This window comes from Lipomyces arxii (genome assembly GCF_038497795.1).
Source record: "Lipomyces arxii strain Phaff 12-163 unplaced genomic scaffold V1512scaffold_14, whole genome shotgun sequence".
NCBI classification, from domain to species: domain Eukaryota; kingdom Fungi; phylum Ascomycota; class Lipomycetes; order Lipomycetales; family Lipomycetaceae; genus Lipomyces; species Lipomyces arxii.
Genome location: NW_027117713.1, coordinates 41,384 through 58,165, shown reverse-complemented (window position 1 = coordinate 58,165; position 16,782 = coordinate 41,384). Strand labels below are relative to the sequence as shown.

At 44.2% G+C, this 16,782-nt stretch overlaps 6 protein-coding genes across 6 annotated transcripts; 3 read left to right on the top strand and 3 right to left on the bottom strand.

Moving 5' to 3' along the window:
• Positions 1–242: 242 nt before the first annotated feature.
• Positions 243–967, top strand: V1512DRAFT_185806 (SMAD/FHA domain-containing protein; the record flags this gene model as incomplete). Its single annotated transcript, XM_066913128.1, has 2 exons — positions 243–461; positions 512–967. Coding segments are annotated over 2 exons (675 nt in total), but the record flags the coding sequence as incomplete, so codon positions are not given.
• A 626-nt stretch (positions 968–1,593) lies between these two features.
• V1512DRAFT_241344 (uncharacterized protein) lies at positions 1,594–2,635 on the bottom strand. The gene is made up of 2 exons (XM_066914251.1): positions 1,962–2,635; positions 1,594–1,913 (listed from the first exon to the last, which is right to left on the bottom strand). Exons 1-2 carry the CDS (start codon positions 2,464–2,466, stop codon positions 1,723–1,725), a joined length of 696 nt encoding a protein of 231 aa, XP_066770338.1. The 5' UTR covers positions 2,467–2,635; the 3' UTR covers positions 1,594–1,722.
• Positions 2,490–4,443, top strand: V1512DRAFT_265475 (Metalloenzyme, LuxS/M16 peptidase-like protein). The gene is made up of 3 exons (XM_066916900.1): positions 2,490–2,858; positions 2,910–3,083; positions 3,135–4,443. The coding sequence occupies exons 1-3, from the start codon at positions 2,766–2,768 to the stop codon at positions 4,329–4,331; spliced, it is 1,464 nt and encodes a 487-aa protein (XP_066770337.1). The 5' UTR covers positions 2,490–2,765; the 3' UTR covers positions 4,332–4,443.
• On the bottom strand, positions 4,391–5,772 carry V1512DRAFT_287391 (Triosephosphate isomerase). The gene is made up of 7 exons (XM_066918110.1): positions 5,672–5,772; positions 5,416–5,521; positions 5,235–5,361; positions 5,099–5,183; positions 4,979–5,053; positions 4,787–4,930; positions 4,391–4,731 (listed from the first exon to the last, which is right to left on the bottom strand). The coding sequence occupies exons 1-7, from the start codon at positions 5,672–5,674 to the stop codon at positions 4,525–4,527; spliced, it is 747 nt and encodes a 248-aa protein (XP_066770336.1). The 5' UTR covers positions 5,675–5,772; the 3' UTR covers positions 4,391–4,524.
• Positions 5,773–6,201: 429 nt separating this feature from the next.
• V1512DRAFT_265469 (NAD(P)-binding protein) lies at positions 6,202–7,721 on the bottom strand. Its single transcript, XM_066916899.1, has 2 exons — positions 7,305–7,721; positions 6,202–7,238 (listed from the first exon to the last, which is right to left on the bottom strand). Exons 1-2 carry the CDS (start codon positions 7,322–7,324, stop codon positions 6,338–6,340), a joined length of 921 nt encoding a protein of 306 aa, XP_066770335.1. The 5' UTR covers positions 7,325–7,721; the 3' UTR covers positions 6,202–6,337.
• Positions 7,722–7,945: 224 nt separating this feature from the next.
• Positions 7,946–16,729, top strand: V1512DRAFT_248886 (uncharacterized protein; the record flags this gene model as incomplete). Its single annotated transcript, XM_066914583.1, has 7 exons — positions 7,946–7,976; positions 8,022–9,098; positions 9,149–14,084; positions 14,131–14,536; positions 14,583–16,378; positions 16,422–16,660; positions 16,710–16,729. 7 exons carry the CDS (start codon positions 7,946–7,948, stop codon positions 16,727–16,729), a joined length of 8,505 nt encoding a protein of 2,834 aa, XP_066770334.1.
• Between the last annotated feature and the right edge of the window lie 53 nt (positions 16,730–16,782).

Sequence of the window (16,782 nt, the reverse complement as noted above, 5' to 3'; positions counted from 1 at the left end):
CTGCAAGTGCCTCTCAAACCGCTTTGGCGTCTCCATCCTCAGCAAGTGCTAGGCCACGATCACATACACTATCGACGCCGATTGCAGTGTCGGCTGCTGCGGAACAGCTTTCACTGTCAACATCACTACCTACGGCGGGCTTGACGGCTCAAGTCTTTGCTAGCGATGCTGCCGGCCCATCTTCAAGCACTGGGACCGGATCGCCAGCGGCGTCGTCGTCCAAAGACGAAGAAGAGGAAGCGTCGATCAGAATGACCCCCTTTATCGACCACTCGTCCACAACTCCTGCGCTGTATTTTGAACCGATAGAACGTCGTGGCAAAATAGGAAACATCATTAAACTCGGCCGTTATACAGATAAAAAAGAAGTACCGAAATTAGAAGCAGCTTATGCACCCGTCGTTTTTAAGAGCAAAGTTGTTTCTCGTGCACATGCAGAATTATGGTCCGAAAGTGGACAGGTAGGTTTTGCTGATCTCTAAGCGTGTTTTTATCTAATTAGTACGTTCAGTGGTTTGTCAAAGATATTAAATCGTCGTCTGGCACATTTTTAAATCATATAAGATTGTCACCGGCATGTCAAGTTTCTCAAGCATTTCCTATTAAAGACGGAGACATTCTTCAGCTAGGAATGGACTTCAGAGGTGGTTCCGAAGAGGTCTACAAATGTGTCAAGATGCGGGTTGAAATCAACCGCTCGTGGCAGAAACGCATCAATAACTTCAATGCGTCGGCACATACTAGGCTACGATCGCTTACTCAATCACAACCTACGCATGGACAGCAACAAGAATGTAGCATTTGTTTAGTTTCGGTCGCACCTTGTCAGTCTTTGTTTGTTGCGCCTTGTTCGCATGTCTGGCATTATAAGTGCATCAGACCTATTATTATTCGTGCATATCCTCAATTTCTATGTCCCAACTGTAGGGCAGTATGCGATTTAGAAGCTGACGTTGAGGTTCCTGAACAGTCCATGATTGCCGAGTCACCTGATGAGCGCAGTGAAGTGCTAGCAGCAACGATCAAGCAGCGTGAGGATGACGTTGATGAGGTGCTGGCTAACAGTGCAAGTGATGCAGCTAGTGGCAGTGGAAGCAGTAGTGGTGAGGTAGCAGCTGACGATGATGATGATGATGATATGGTCGAGTCTTTGATCACGAGGATGAATGTCATGACTCCAGCCAACGAGGCAGGCCCATTTGTTTTTGATGGAATGATTGTTTCCGCTACTACAACAGACTAATTGCACATGTTTTGAAGCCTAGCACGTAAGCTGTGCGATGATGTGCATGATATGAAAATTGCGTAAGGAAACTGATGTTTTGTTGCGGAGTCTTGAGAGCATAGATGTTTTTCCTATTACGTGTAACCTTGTTTGCACACATTTTAGCTTGTATTGTTTTTAATTTTTGTTTGTTTGCAGGCCGGATTTGTTATATTATCATGTTATTTTCTTGTAACCAGCTTGTTTGGTTTTGGTTTTTGTGTTTGCCATTCTTGTTTTTCTTGTTTGTATTTCGTATTGTCTGTTGGGCATCTTCGAAAATACATGAAAGTAGATCTGCTGATTTACTTGTTACATATACTGAGTACTTGTAGTGTGAATTACATCTGATTAATTTGCCTAAGTATGTACAAAAATATGATCGACTCCGATACCCATTGCTTGTTTTACTTCAATTCAAACTTCGGTAAATGCTGACTGTGCTGATGTGTGTGTTCTCATGTTGCTACTTTTTCTTTACTCGGTCCGTCGTTTTCGTCAAGTTCGTCGTCCAAGACTTTCATCTCCAGCGGTAATATTCGCTTGTACTGAACCTTTCGTCTGCATACACTGCATTCGCCGGTAACAGCTGTCGCTTTAACGCCAGAGCTTAGTGCCCGATATATGCAATTGTAACAATATAGATGACCTAAACAATGTTAGTTACATTATTTTTCTCTTTTCAAGATACACTTACCACATGGTGAAGCAGCTAGAATATCAGGCTGATCAAAGCAAATTACACAAGTGAATTCACTTAGCAACGTTGAACTAACAACTGGCTTCTCTTCTCTTATAGGAGGTAAGTTCACATCGAAGTCTTCGTCGGAACTTTCTATTGTGATCTCACTGCCTATGCTCTCGATATCTGAATCGTCGTTTACTTCAATAACATCTTCCCGTTCCGCATCCATTATCACGCGCCTTCGTTTCGCTCTAGGTTGTTCCACCGGTAGAGTTTCCAAGTCTACTATTTCTGACATTGGGCGCGTTGTAGTGCCGTGACTGGCATTTGATGAGATGTTATCACGACCATTTTCAGACCAAGACTGACTATTGCTTCTTTCTCTAATTGATACTGCGTTGTCTCTGTCTGCTTGTTCCGCTTCCAGTTCGATGTGCTGCTCGTCTGGTGATGATTGGGGCGAGTCCGAAAGCAGTTGGTATATCTGACTTACTCGCCGCCCTGTCTCTACTGCCATTATAAATTTGTTCGCAGTAGTATTCAAAACAAATGAAGCATAATGATATATACCAATAGCAAAAAATATCTCACGTCTCCTTTAAAAAAGCTGAGTATGGAAATAAGGAAGTAATTTATATGGCAAAAGAGTTGGGAGGTCTTGGGCGGGATGTAGTTACAGTTTAAGCTCTGTGAATTTTAAAGTGAGGATTCAACGAAGTCTCGAACTGTGTGTGCACTTATTCACGGATTGTCCACCTACTACCACACAATATAAAGTCTAGAATAGACTTGTAGATCTCATATTATACAGACAGAATGTACCGTCGGATAGGAATAAGGCAACAAAACATTCTAGGTCAGCCCGGCCTAAGCGCTTCTCGACGATGCTTCTCTCAATCGGCGCCCAAAGTACGAAATACAAGCGCAGTCTTTGATCATGACACTAATTCGAGTTTTTAGAAAAGTACCGCGGAATTATTTAAGGTTACCACCCTGCCAAATGGTTTGCGGGTGGCCACTGATGGTCCGCATGGCCATTTTGCAGCTTTGGGTCTCTACGTCGACGCCGGTTCTCGATATGAAGGCACGACTCATACCGGTTTGAGCCATATGATGGATCGAATGGCCTTTCAGGTAGGGTATGCAAATTTTAACTATTCCATAATATTAACAGATATTGCTAAGTCTACAAAAGGATACTCTGCGGATCAAATGCAAGCCAGACTGAGCCAACATGGAGGTAGTTACATGTGCGTTTCATCCCGCGAATCTATAATTTACCAAGCCGCCGTTTTTAACAAGGACGTGAGTTCAATGTTTGAATTGTTGTCGGCTACAGTACGGTGGCCAGAAATTAAAGAGGAAGAGTTGATTGTGCAAAAAGAAACAGCACAGTATGAAATAGGCGAAATTTGGCAAAAACCGGATCTTATTTTACCTGAAATTTTGCATACTGTTGCATATAAAGATAATACTCTTGGATTGCCGCTGTTATGTCCAGAGGAAAGGCTGCCGACGATTCAGAAAAATGATGTTCAAAGCTATATTGACAAATTCTATGTTCCCGAGCGAATCGTCGCTGCATTCGTCGGTATTGATCATGAAACTGCGGTAGAACTTGCGACAAAGCAGTTTGGAGACATGCCATGCGGCACAATTCCTGTCGAATATGAGGTCGCTAGATACACTGGCGGGAGCTTGTCCTTGCCGGAAATGCCTCAGAACATCCCAAACCAGCCTGACTTGGCTACGTTGTACTTTGCATTTGAAGGTCTTTCAATTAATGATCCTGATATTTACGCGCTTGCGACTCTTCAGACTTTATTAGGCGGCGGAGGCTCTTTCTCTGCAGGCGGACCTGGCAAAGGCATGTATTCCAGACTCTACACCAACGTTCTGAACCGATACGGATTTATGGAGACTTGCGCTGCATTTAATCATTCTTATTCTGATTCGGGCCTGTTTGGAGTCATGGTATCTTGTCTGCCAGAATACGCGAGTATGGTTCCGGCCATCATCTCCACTCAACTTGCATACTGCATGTCCAAATTTGTCGGTGGCCTGACCAAGATCGAAGTTGAACGTGCCAAGAACCAGCTCAGAAGTTCGCTTCTGATGAATTTGGAGTCAAAAATGACCGAGCTGGAAGATTTGGGACGACAGGTTCAAGTTAGTGGCCGCAAAGTGCCGGTTGCGGAAATGAGCGCGAACATTGAAAAGTTGACCGTGGCTGACATTATGAATGTGGCCCGACGCGTTTTCCGTGGACAAGTTAATAGCACAGGGCATGCCAGTGTGTCGCCAACTATAGTTACACAAGGGAAAGAAGGGGTGTTTGGTGATATTCTTGGAGAGTGCAAGAAGCATGGATTGGCAAGTTAAGTGAGCTAAGTCTTAGTTTTGTATATAGATATCATTTACATGGCATACAGAGATTAAATCTTGTGATATGTTTAATTTTGTAAATAATCAAAAAATCGCTTTAACTATTTAATTACTTTTTTCAACTGCATAATTTCGTATAAGTGTATCGCACGAAAAACCAGCACGCGATTCCAGTTCACACGTCAAAAATCTACTGTCTGCTGTTGACAATGTCAATAAACTCAGGCTTCAAACTGGCACCTCCGACGAGATATCCATCGATGTCGGCGCAGGCGTTGAAAGACGCGGCGTTTTTGCCGTTGACACTACCACCGTAAATGATACGAATGGAGTTAGCCTGCTCCTCTCCAAGCTTCTCAGTCAAGTGCTTGCGGATCTCATGGTGAGTGAATTGAGCCTAAAATTCTGTTAGATTGTGTGAACTCAAAAGTTTTGCCCGAATTCCGACTTACATCGTCAGGGGTAGCGGCTAAGCCAGTACCAATGGCCCAAACAGGTTCGTAGGCAACGACAATGCGAGACCAATCTTTAATTACGTCACAAACAGCATCAAGCTGACGGTTGCAAACCTCAAGAGTCATTCCAGCATCACGCTCCTAAATCTTATTAGACTGGTAATTGTTACATTTAAGCGAACAGCTTGCCTCCAGAGTCTCGCCAATGCAAAGAATAACACCCAAATCGTGTTCTAGAACGTGCTTGGTCTTGTCGGCGACAAACTAAAAAATGAGCATTAAAGCTAAAAACAGCTGTGCTACACATACCTCATCGGACTCCTTGATAATGGTACGACGTTCACTGTGTCCAAGAATAACCCAAGTAGCGCCAACATCCTTGATCTGAGGTGCACTATAATATTATCAGTTGCTATTTCTCTTACAAACCCAAACTAAACCATACGCGATTTCACCAGTGTAGGCACCGTTGTCCTTTGGGAAAGCGTTCTGAGCAGCAAGTTCAACTTTAGTGTCCTTGAGGTGGTCATGGGCCCAGTGAAGGTAAAGTGCAGGAGGAGCAATAACAATTTCTTTATGCAGTCAGTTATGATCAAATCTCAGTTATTTGTCTAAATTCAACATACCAACATCAGTAGGAAGCTCAGCAGCGTTGAGACTTTCAACAATCTGCTTGATCGAAGCCTTCGATCCGTTCATCTTGAAGTTACCGCCGACAAAAAATTTTCGCGCCTAAGTTCGCCCCAGTTAGTGTATGATCCAAAATATCTTGTTTATATCCACAGTGATCAACTTTAACATGTTGCCGATAACCCGAACCATAAAGTCAAGGTAGGATGGACCATGTAATCAATTGATCTTATTCATAAGAAATAAGCCTACCATTTTTAATGATCTAGATTAACGAAGTAAATATTATAATTTGAAATTCAATAAACCCGAGGAATAAGGAAGTGGTAAGTAAATTTCTCAGAAGCTCAAAGGTTTTTTCAGGTGTGGGATATGTCGAGATGCGTCCGAGTTTGTCTGTGAGGCGCATCAAATTTAAGGGTTTTGTGTTGATTTTTTACCCCAAATTCAGTAACCACACGTCTGCACAGATGTGAGGCGTCGGAATCTAGTTAATCCGGTTGATCACTGTCAAGGTTAAAGAATTTATGGTTCTTTAATCATTACTTTTATTTGTGTAATAATAATTATATTAATGTGGGGATCAGTATGTAAAGAAAATTAACAATGCATCAGTGTAAGAGCATACGCTAAATTGTAGATCAGTCTCCTCCACATGCATTCCGGTGGAGACAAATGAACGGTAACTTGGCCGGTGAAGCCTCGGAGCAAGTATCCGACCAGAATAGTGTTGATTTTGGTAACAAAAATAATCAAATAAGAAGGCGTACTATTATTGCTTTATTGGCTAAAATAAGTCGCATCTCTATGATTGGCTACTATAATACTTCTATAATTCATAAAATGTTTCTAAATATTTATTGCTGGCGCTCTAAGAAGGTGCATGTTCTTCACTATTTGCCAGTCTCAATTTCGTCGTTATTTTTTATACGCCTTCCAAGTGCTGTAGTAGTTTGGCATACCATCAATAAGACCAGGCTTACGTGGGGTCCAACCCGCCAAAGCATATCCTAATGAGGGCCTATTCTTGGCTGTTGTTCCCATGGCAAGTTCAAATATATTTTCAGACTCTCGCAGTCTGAAAGTCTTGTTTTCTCCTGCAGCTGCACAGAGAGCAGCCAAGATATCTTCAACACCTTCGGTCATTGGATTTGATGCGTCCAGACAAAGACAATTGAACACTGGAGCCCTTTCAGCAACCAAAACATACAATCTAGCTAGATCATCCTGGTGGATAGTATTATATCTTGTGACGCCTGCCTTTCCAGGCCAGACAATCTCTTCCTTGGAGAAGGCTTGTTCAAACATATCTGAGAAGATTGACATTTTACGACCATAAAGCATTGCTGGACGAATGATGATAGGCATCAGACATGAACCACCAGCACTCACTTCTTCGTTAACCGATGTTATAATTCGCTTCTCAAATATCGCACGCCATTGAACAAGCTCGGGTGCGATGCCCAGAGGCGCTCTCTCAGAAGTAAACTCCGTCCTTATCGTAGGCTCTCCGTGAGTCCAGGTGCCAGAAGTGAAAATAAAAGCAAGTTTATAGGCAGGCCCTCGTGTCCTTGCAGCTGCCAAAACTTCCTCAAAAACGCCAGTGCTTACACTGCCGCCGTGTGCGCCTAAACAATCAATAATGACGTCCATGCTTACACCAACTTCTTTCACAACTTGAGCTGGATTACCAACAATTGGCCTAATTTCAGATTTCTGCAGCTCGGCAGTCGCACTGTCCTTTCTTGTCTGGCCATAGACATCATAGCCTTGACCGGCAAACTCTTGTGCTACAGGTTTGCCAATAAAACCGGTTGCTCTAGACTACCAGTCAACAACCTCTATACATAGACAATTGCTTGCAAACCACTTTTGATCCACATACCCCAAAACCAAAACTTTCATTTTGATTGAAAACCACAATTGAGGACGAGGAGTTGACCGTGTTATATCTTGTGCGTCAAGTGATACGCAAGCTCAATCAAAGGTCTAGAAAGGCGGCTCTCCCAGCATATTTAAGACTTCACAGCTGTTGCCTATTATCAAATTGGTCAAACGAACTGGCGCGTAAATTCAATTTATCTACAGGCGCAGCAGTTATACATTCGATCAATAAAGATATTTAATTCCGGCCTCCGCATGATTTGTCGTCATAGTTTTACGTGTTAATAATCTTGCAGAGAACCACCGCGCTAATAACTACCTACTCATTGTTTCTATTTAATTGCGAATCATTAAAACTTGGATTTCATTGCAACACTTGAAGCGAGTGACTCGGATCGAGTTAGAAGATCCGAAGTAGTATTGCTTCGGTGGTAATATCGCAATCCGATGATTTTCCCGAAGTAGCCGCAAGCTGTCACTCACATCTGAACGTGATATATCACGTGATTATTATTACGCGTTAATACGCGCTTTAGCTCAAGGTACACGAGAATCGTTAAATGACAGGTATTTAACAGATAGCGAATTGTGAAATGCGTATAAGCTTAGCGGGACAATGAAATGCAATTGTAGAACTACTAAATGGCCGATAACACATTTTATTTGATTTACAGTATGCTCAATTAAATCTTATGCAAACAAACATTTACAGATTTAGATAGTTTAGTAAACGATAAAATCAAAGAACGGTCTGAAGGTTTACAGTCTCTGCGTCGACTGTTGAATGATTCAAGAACAGGAACAATTTCTGACAAGTCATATCATAAACTCTCGGAAGCAATATTTGAGATTGTGATCAAAGAGAGAAGCAACTATATCAAACTCAGAAATGGCACCAAATCTGGAGTGGTCATCGAGCGTGCATTACAGGCCACGACAGCCTTGCGTGCTGTTGTTGCACGCGGAATCAGTGTTTTCAGAACAAAAACACTCTCAGCTATAATTCAGCATACGACGCAGATTGCCGCTAATGGCGACGACTACTTCGAAAAGTTATCTCTCGATTACAGTCATATCCTGCAGCTGATCTGCACACATACTCCGCACGTTGAGCATTTTTCTGGAGCAGACTGGCGTAGTATTGCAGAGCTTTGCTGGACGAGCATTGAAAATCACACGTCTGACACAGATTTACAGCGGAATACTCGAATTTCTGGAACTACTGTCAAGCTTGCTGCCTGTCTTGAAAAGTTAATGACTGCTCCTAACGCTCCAATTTTACCTGATATGCAGAGACTGAATTCAGTCTTGACTAAGTTCTTGATCTGCCAGCCTTCCGAAACGAGTGCACACAGAAGTATTATGTATTGTGTGAATAGAATTCTGTCAATTGCTATAGTCAATGATTTGAGTCTATACAATGAAATGGTTGCTGATCTTGTTACAGTGGTGTCTTTTCTCTGGAACACCAAACTTGTTGGTCTTAAAGAGCAATTGATTGTTACTGTGGCATATATCCGTCCGGCGCTGCAAATTCCAGCGAATGCGGATAAGTACCGGGAAGCAATTAACAATTTGCTTTTTACTGTATTTACAGAATATTCCGGTAGAATAACTCGTGATCAATTACAGCTGGGCGATATTGCGTTTTATCAACCAGCAGACTCGGAATGGCTTAGCTTACCATTTTTTTCACTAGCATCGGACAAGGCCGCTGTTCCTTGGCTAAGCTTAATGATTCTGGCACAATACTCTGAATTTCTAACAGAGTCTATTTTTGACTCGACAGATAATGGTCTGTATTGTAATTGCGGTCGGAGAATTGTTTTGCTAAACTCTGTACAGCTTACGTTTCCAATGAGCCGCCAAACAAACGCCGCCGTCTCACTGACTTTAGTGGATCTGAGCGCACAAATGGTTCCAAGCAACAGTTTCTAGTAACTGATGTTGTGCGCAAAATTAGTACCGCAAATGGGGCTCAGCAAGTTGCTCTTCTTCAGCTTGTGACCTTCATGATCTCGCATAGTCAAAGCTCACACCTTAGTAGTATCTATTGGGAGCTGGAGAAGCTTGTCAGTTCTGATAATGCAAGCGTTGCCTCTTGGACCATGATTGCTTTAGGATACTTGGCTAGCCTAGCAGAAACGAGAAGTGTGCATAGTTTTCAGAAAACTTGTCTAAGTGCTATTCGGCGTGTAACTTCTCATGCAACATGCCATGCAAGCTCGTTTTTGTTGGAAAGGCTGTTATCGACCGAGGCAGTACCGTACCTTGAAATCGCGCCAGCGATGGACTCAATGCTTACATCAATTGACAATCTTGGTCCTGTATCACTGACTTCTACATCCATCAAATTTTTAGATGCATTTTTACTCGCTCGACATCGAGCTTCTCTCAAACTGAATTTAAATGCACCAGAGCTTGTTGCCAAGTGGCTGACTAGCAAAATTGCAGGCAAAGACTCGTTTCAAAATAGAGCTCTACGACACGGGCGCTCCTTTATAGTAACAGATATTCCAGCGATATGCAGCTTGTTGCTTCGATGTTGCGGAATTGAAGCATTACCTTTACTGAGAGCGGAGCCAGTATTATGTCTCTTTGATTCCGCTTCACTGACAGAGTATTTTCTGCAACTTGAGGAAGATAAGCAAGCGATTGAGTATTTTGTTTTAAAAACATCTACAAAAGTAAATCCACCTCAAAATTGCGAAGATATATACGTTGCTGAGTTTTCGAATACCATTTTGCAGCAAACTCGTGAATCGTTAACACACGCACTCCAAGTTTATGTGCCGTTGATTGAGACGCTCTCTCCAGATCAAATTAGCGAGGCTGTATTTCCTGTTCTGATGGCATGTATTTTAGTTTTTGTGGAGATGGAAAAACGCTTAATGCCTTTGCTGTTTGCTCTCATTACCAAACGGCCCTCACCAGTCAAGCAATTGCTGTTGGCAATTATTTCCAGAATTGAGGCAGATCAAATGGAGTTTTCTGTCGTTGAGGAGTTGCTTAAAACTGTGTCAGTATCCTATTCTTGTTTAGAGCCGAGCGGCGTCGAAACATTTGATCATGATTTATCCGGGTTGCTTGAGAAGATTGCTCCAGTTTTGGAAGCTAAAGTATATGCAGCATCGGTTGCAAAAAATGAGGGAGACTCTACAAATGAAGACCCGGATTTCGGCGACGTCAATAATGCCAGAAAAGAGAGTCTGGAGTTGCTTGATGTGCCTAGAACTTGGAAACTATCTCGGCTTAGCAAGCTCTCAAAACGATATCAAATACTCGTACAAATGCATTGCAAATTTTTACTGTGGTTTTCACGCAACCATGATGGGCAGTCTTTTGTCAAATCATTTAACCAAATGTCAGATCTGGTGCTATACATGAGTCTACCTTCAATTCTTGATAAATTACATACCGTGTTTATTTCTGAAGGCATGAATCAATCCATTGAGAAGACTCTGAGATTGATCGGAAGGAGGCTGTTAGGACGGTACGAGTTCGAGCGGAGCGGGTACATAGAAGAATTCTGTGCGCTGGCGCTTAAGTCTGTGGCAAAGGTTTGGTTAGACCAGACGCTAGACCATAGTACGTTACGATTAATGGCTACTGATATGTACAAATGGTTGATTAAACTTGCCATCGAAGCGAATGCAACGTCGCATCAAGTCCAGATGGCATTAGCTGATTTACTTCTACAAATGCGCCAAATTGATCCAGATTTTCGAGGAGATGAGTTGCTGTCTTCTTCCAGGTCACTCTTCATTGGATTGCTACTTGACAATGACGTTCGTGTATCGTTTCATATTGCCATTTTGGTTCCTCAGTTTTATCGGACTTTTGACATGGCGGTGCATGAAAATCTGTACATGGACATTCACGAGACTTCATCTCAAACGCACAAACAACTAGAAAACGTGCTTGTGAACGTGGTTACGATTGCAAAATCGCTCTCAGCTTCACCTGTAACCTTCCGACTTGCAATCGTGAATTTGGTCAAGGCGGCCGAGATTGAGGCGCTTCAAGATCATGTTTCGTTCTGTTTAAACGTGGCCGCTCAAGAGCTGGGTCTAGAAAACGCGCGCAGATTGTTTGAGATTACTCAATCGCAGATATGTTATTCTTGGTCTGAGAACGAAACCTTTGGTGGCATTAACACAGTGGCGTATAAAGTATTTGGATACCAGTCTCAACTTGAGTTTGTGAGATCTATCAGTCTCGATTATGTTGGCATATTTGCAACAATTGATCGCGACGTATTCTCAAGAGAGCTTGCTTCTATAAGTGAAATCACTGGAGTTAAAAAGGACAGTCTGTGTAACAGTGCCTTTGCGGAAGAGTTAGCTTATACACAATTAATCCTAGGCAACGACGAACAAGACCCGTATCGTTGTTGGGACTTTATGGTTTATTCCACAGTTGAAGACGCAACTGAAAAAAAAGTGGGGTCGACGGTGATAGCCAAACTACTTGGTTTTGCGGACTTGCGTAACGTGTCAGTGGAGTCATTTGAAACCGAAGGTTTTATAGGATGTGGTGCAGTGTGGAGTGAACTTGTGAGGAGTTCATCCGATGTGCAGTTGCTCATGCCTTTACAACCATACCGCTCATTACCTTATATTTTGAAAGCAGTCAAAAGAATTGAGAATTTGTATAAATTTCATCCAGCTGCCGGTTCTCAGATATATATTGCCAGGCTTATTCTCGACAAACTTAACGACTGCGTCCACCCGCTTCAGAAATGTAGAATACTGAGAGTGCTGAAACTACATCTGGTGTTACATCGAGCAGACCATGGGATATACCTGGAGCGAATGGTTTTGCACGCTGTCTTGCCCTTAATGCTGATTTCTGAATGCAGAAAGGAGGTGTATGACTTTGTACGCTGCTTGTACATCCCATCAATATTCAAGAGGCATCGCAGTCTGCTCGTACGATTTGCGCTGCAGATAGCATTGTACACTCGGCTGATTGAAAAAGCAGAAGGTGGGAAGAGAACAGAAAACTTACAAAACTTCGTCCAACACGTTGAAGGCTGTCTTGAGATCGTTGAAATCGCCTCTTTTGATGGGTTCACAAAGGAGATGCGTATTTGGTTTAAAGTGCTCACGTTAGAGCGTGATCTTACAACTGAATCAATCATTTCACACTGGCCGCCAGAAAACATCAAACGGGTTATTTTAAATCGGGATGGAGTTCTAGATAAGTGCGCTCAGAAGTATGCGTTAGAGCTGCTGGCACTAGAGGTTCAACGATTACATCAATCGCCCCAATCTCAGCTTTTGCTGTCAGATGAGGACTGTGTCGAGATTGCCCCATTGTTGGTGCCTCTATGTCAGGACCATAAACTGAATGAAGATTTTATTGCATGGGCTGCACATATTTGTGGACGTGTGTATGCTTGCAACGGTGAGGTACCTGAAGACTGGTCTGAAAATATTGAGATTTATCCTCAAATGATTGTGCATGACGTGCCTTTATACATGATACCGGTCTCGGCTATCATTCGAGTCGTTTTTGATATGCTTGATTCAGATGACGACATGGTCGTGCGCTTAGCCGAGAGTGCATTGCGTCAAATCGTGAGCTATTTGCAAGGCACAAACAAGAATATTTTGAAAGCACTTCCTGATGGGGCGGCCGAGAGCTTTCTGTTTAGTGAAATCGACAGTATTTGGCCGAAGGAGATTAAAAAGTTGGCCGAACCAGATGGCAGCAGCTTTACAGAGTGGACACGCAGATCGACCACGCTCATTTGTGCGGAACTGCGCAGTATGCGATTGCAATTTTGGGACGTCAGTAGTTTTTACACAGTCGTCGCTCACCTGTTGCCGTTTGCAACAGATTACGGCGCCAAGATTTTCCCTTATTTAATGCATCAATACGTTCTCGGTGGCGGTAAGTCACGAAAGGTGAGTGATATGCTGAACAATACTATTACCAGTGTTATGCAAAACAAAGTGGATCATGCGTCATTAGTGATTCGAACTTTTATTTATTTGCAAAATCAGAAACTTAGCCAAGACGAGAACGAGCTGTCTCGGTTTAACTGCATTGAAGGTTTGGATCATGAGCAATTGATTACCGCTGCAATTGAGTGCAAGATGTATAACGCGGCTATACTTATTTGCGAAGGCTTATGGAGTACGGGTCGTAAACCGGCTGAGCTGTGGAACTACTTGTTTTTATTGTACAAAAAGATTGATGACCCCGATGCCCTGTATGGGGTACCTATTCAGTCAGGTGTCTCGTCTGTGATTAAGTTTTCTGAGTTTGAAAACGACGGTTGGAAGTTACTGTCGTATCGTGGTGCGACGTTGGATAACAATAGTGCCAACACCGAAAACGCGCTCGGCATAATAAACGCGTTTTCAACCATCGGGTTGAATGAACTGTCAATTGCCGCGTCGAACGCGTTGCTTCCGAACGAGATTCGGTCAGATCAGACGTACGAGTCGTACTGGAAGCTCGGGCGATGGGATATTCCACCAGCTGAAACTCCAACGGGTCGCCACAGTGTGATTTACGACATTTTGCACAACGTGAGTAAACCGGACCTAGCGATGACCTTGACATCAGACAACATCATAAGGAAGCCCATCGTGGCGTTATTTTGTGGCCTCGTTGGCGGTGTAAACACGGCTAGAAGCATACGCGAGACGTTGCAGACGCTTGCAGTCGCTGCAGAGACATGGGAGATTTGGAACGTTGAAAACAAAAACGACATGTATGACTTGCTTAACAAATTCAATTGCCGAATGAATTGGATGAATAATACAAAGTAAGGAATTGTCTACACTTGATTTGTAAAGACTAATGTGGTGTAGATTTGCGTACTCGGAAGATATACTTTTAAATCGTCAGATTATGTTTAAGGAATTGCAAAACTCTCCCGTTCAAGTATTTGTTGACTTGCAGAACGAGGTCCGGTATGCAGAAGCAGTAGCCATCAGGGACATGGCTGTTTCGGCACGCAAGCACGGCGAGCTGCAGAAGGCACTAACACAGACAATGAGACTTGGCGCGTCGCTGAAAGTCCCAGGCAGGCCAGAGCTGAAGTTTGATTCGTCGGTACTAACGACATACGTTTTCGAGACTGCACATGTATTGTGGGCCAAAGGCGAGACTGATTTAGCGATCCGAATGCTTGAGTTTGCGCCGTCGAACATGAGCGTCATGGAAAGCAACGCAAACACACTTCATATTTCAAAAGCCACCATTAATGCAGTCTTAGTAAGTAACTGGGCCCGACTTAAAAGCAAGACTGACTCATTTTTAGGGCAGATGGGTTTCTGATTCTCGACTGAAGGGTCCGGATACTGTTTCAAACTATTTTAATCGAGCTATTTCGGAAGCAGGGAATTTGAAAGACGGCGACTTGCGTGCACACACTTACCATGAGTACGCACTGTTTTGCGATGGTCAATTAAAGAGTAAGACGAACATTGAGGACTTGAAACGGATCGAGTGGCTTCGATCGCGAAAGAAAGCCGAGCTTGACGAGCTTGAGCGGTTGCTCTTGGTCGAGCCTGTTTCGTCTGAGCGGCGGAGGATTGAGAGCCATCTGGCTAAAGTGAAGAAATTGTTTCAATCTGACGATACCGAATACGCCCGGCTCGTTACAAACCGCAAGTCGTATCTTAACCACAGCATTTCATACTACCTTCAAAGTTTGGCCGCTTCTGATCGGTACGAGGACGACGCGTTCAGGTTCTGTTCGTTGTGGTTGGCAAACTCGGGTGAGTCGCAGGCCAACGCGTCGACCGCGAAGTTTATTGACGCGGTCCCGGTAACAAAACTGGTCGTGTGGATCAATCAGTTGTCGTCTCGGCTGCTGTGGGAGGAAACTAAGTCTGAGTTTCAACGGGTGCTGAACCGCCTCGTGACCAAGATCTGTCAGATGCATCCGTACCATAGCTTGTACCAGATTTATGCACTCAAAAACTCCTTCCAGCAGCTTGCGGGGGACGAAAGTGCGGCACGGCGGAGTCGTGCAGGGCAGAAGATATGGGCAAAGTTTAAAGCTGACCAGGAGTATTTCGACAAGTATTTGAGCCCGATAGGAGAGTTTGCGGACAAAGCGCATCGGCTCGCGAAGCAAAAAATCATTAAAGATAAGAACACGAAGTTAAATTTTGCTGTGGTGACTGATCGAACGTGGTGGATGAACACGCTGCCAAAGCTGAAAGTCCCGCCGCCGACACTAGAGATTGGGTTGCGCGCGGATGGAGACTACAGCGCTGTGCCAAAAGTAAGTTCTGTGTCCAATTCGATTGTGCTGGCGTCTGGTGTGAGTCAGCCTAAGATCTGTGTTTTGCACTCGAGCGACGGCAAGCAGCACACGATATTAGTCAAGGGCGGGAACGACGATCTGCGGCAGGACGCCATCATGGAGCAGGTTTTTGGCCAAGTCAACAGGCTGCTTGTCGGTAACGAGGCCACGAAGCTGCGGCAGTTGAACGTACGAACATATAAAGTGATTCCGCTGACGCATACGTCTGGTATCATTGAGTTTGTGCGGCACACGATTGCGTTACAGGACGCGTTGCAGCCTCTGCACGTGCGGTACCATCCAGCCGACTGGACCGGGGCGCAGTGTCGGGAGAAGATCAAGGCCGCTGCGAGCAAGCCTGTGAGTGAGCGGGTGCGTGTGTACGAGGAGATTAGCAAACACATGCATCCAGCGATGCGGTACTTTTTCATGACCCGGTACCGGTCGCCAAGGGAGTGGGTCGAGAAGCGGACGGCGTACACGCGCGGGACCGCGGCGAACTCGATGGTGGGGAACGTGTTGGGCGTTGGGGACAGACACTGCAATAATATTCTACTTGACATGACGACAGGCGAGCCGGTGCACATTGATCTTGGAGTCGCGTTTGAGCAGGGCAGAGTGCTGCCGATTCCTGAACTGGTTCCGTTTAGGCTGACTAGAGATGTGATTGATGGTATGGGAATAAGCGGTATTGAGGGTGTGTTTAGACGGTGCTGTGAGTTTGTGCTGCAGGTGCTGCGGCAGGAGTCGGACAGTATCATGACGGTGCTGGACGTGTTGAAATACGATCCTTTATATTCTTGGTGAGTGTTGGGGTTGTCGAATTTACCGGCTGACGGTGTACAGGACGATTTCGCCACTGAGACGGAAGAGGTTGCAAGACGCCGACGACTCGCCCGGCCGATCGAGCCAGTCAACGTCGACCGGGACCGCGAAGGGGTCTACGACAAGTCATGATTCAGAGGTCGAGCGTGCGCTGACGACGGTTGCGCAAAAGCTGTCGAACGGGTTGAGCGTTGGTGCGACGGTCAACCAGTTAATTCAGGAAGCTACAGATAAACGGAACCTGGCGACGTTGTTTTGCGGTATGTTTTTAACGTGTTGTAGGAGAACATTTGAACTGACACAAGCAAGGCTGGAGCGCGTATTATTGAGGTTAGGGTTTTGATATGGTTTGTGCGTAAGCCACAGAGTATTATGATCACGA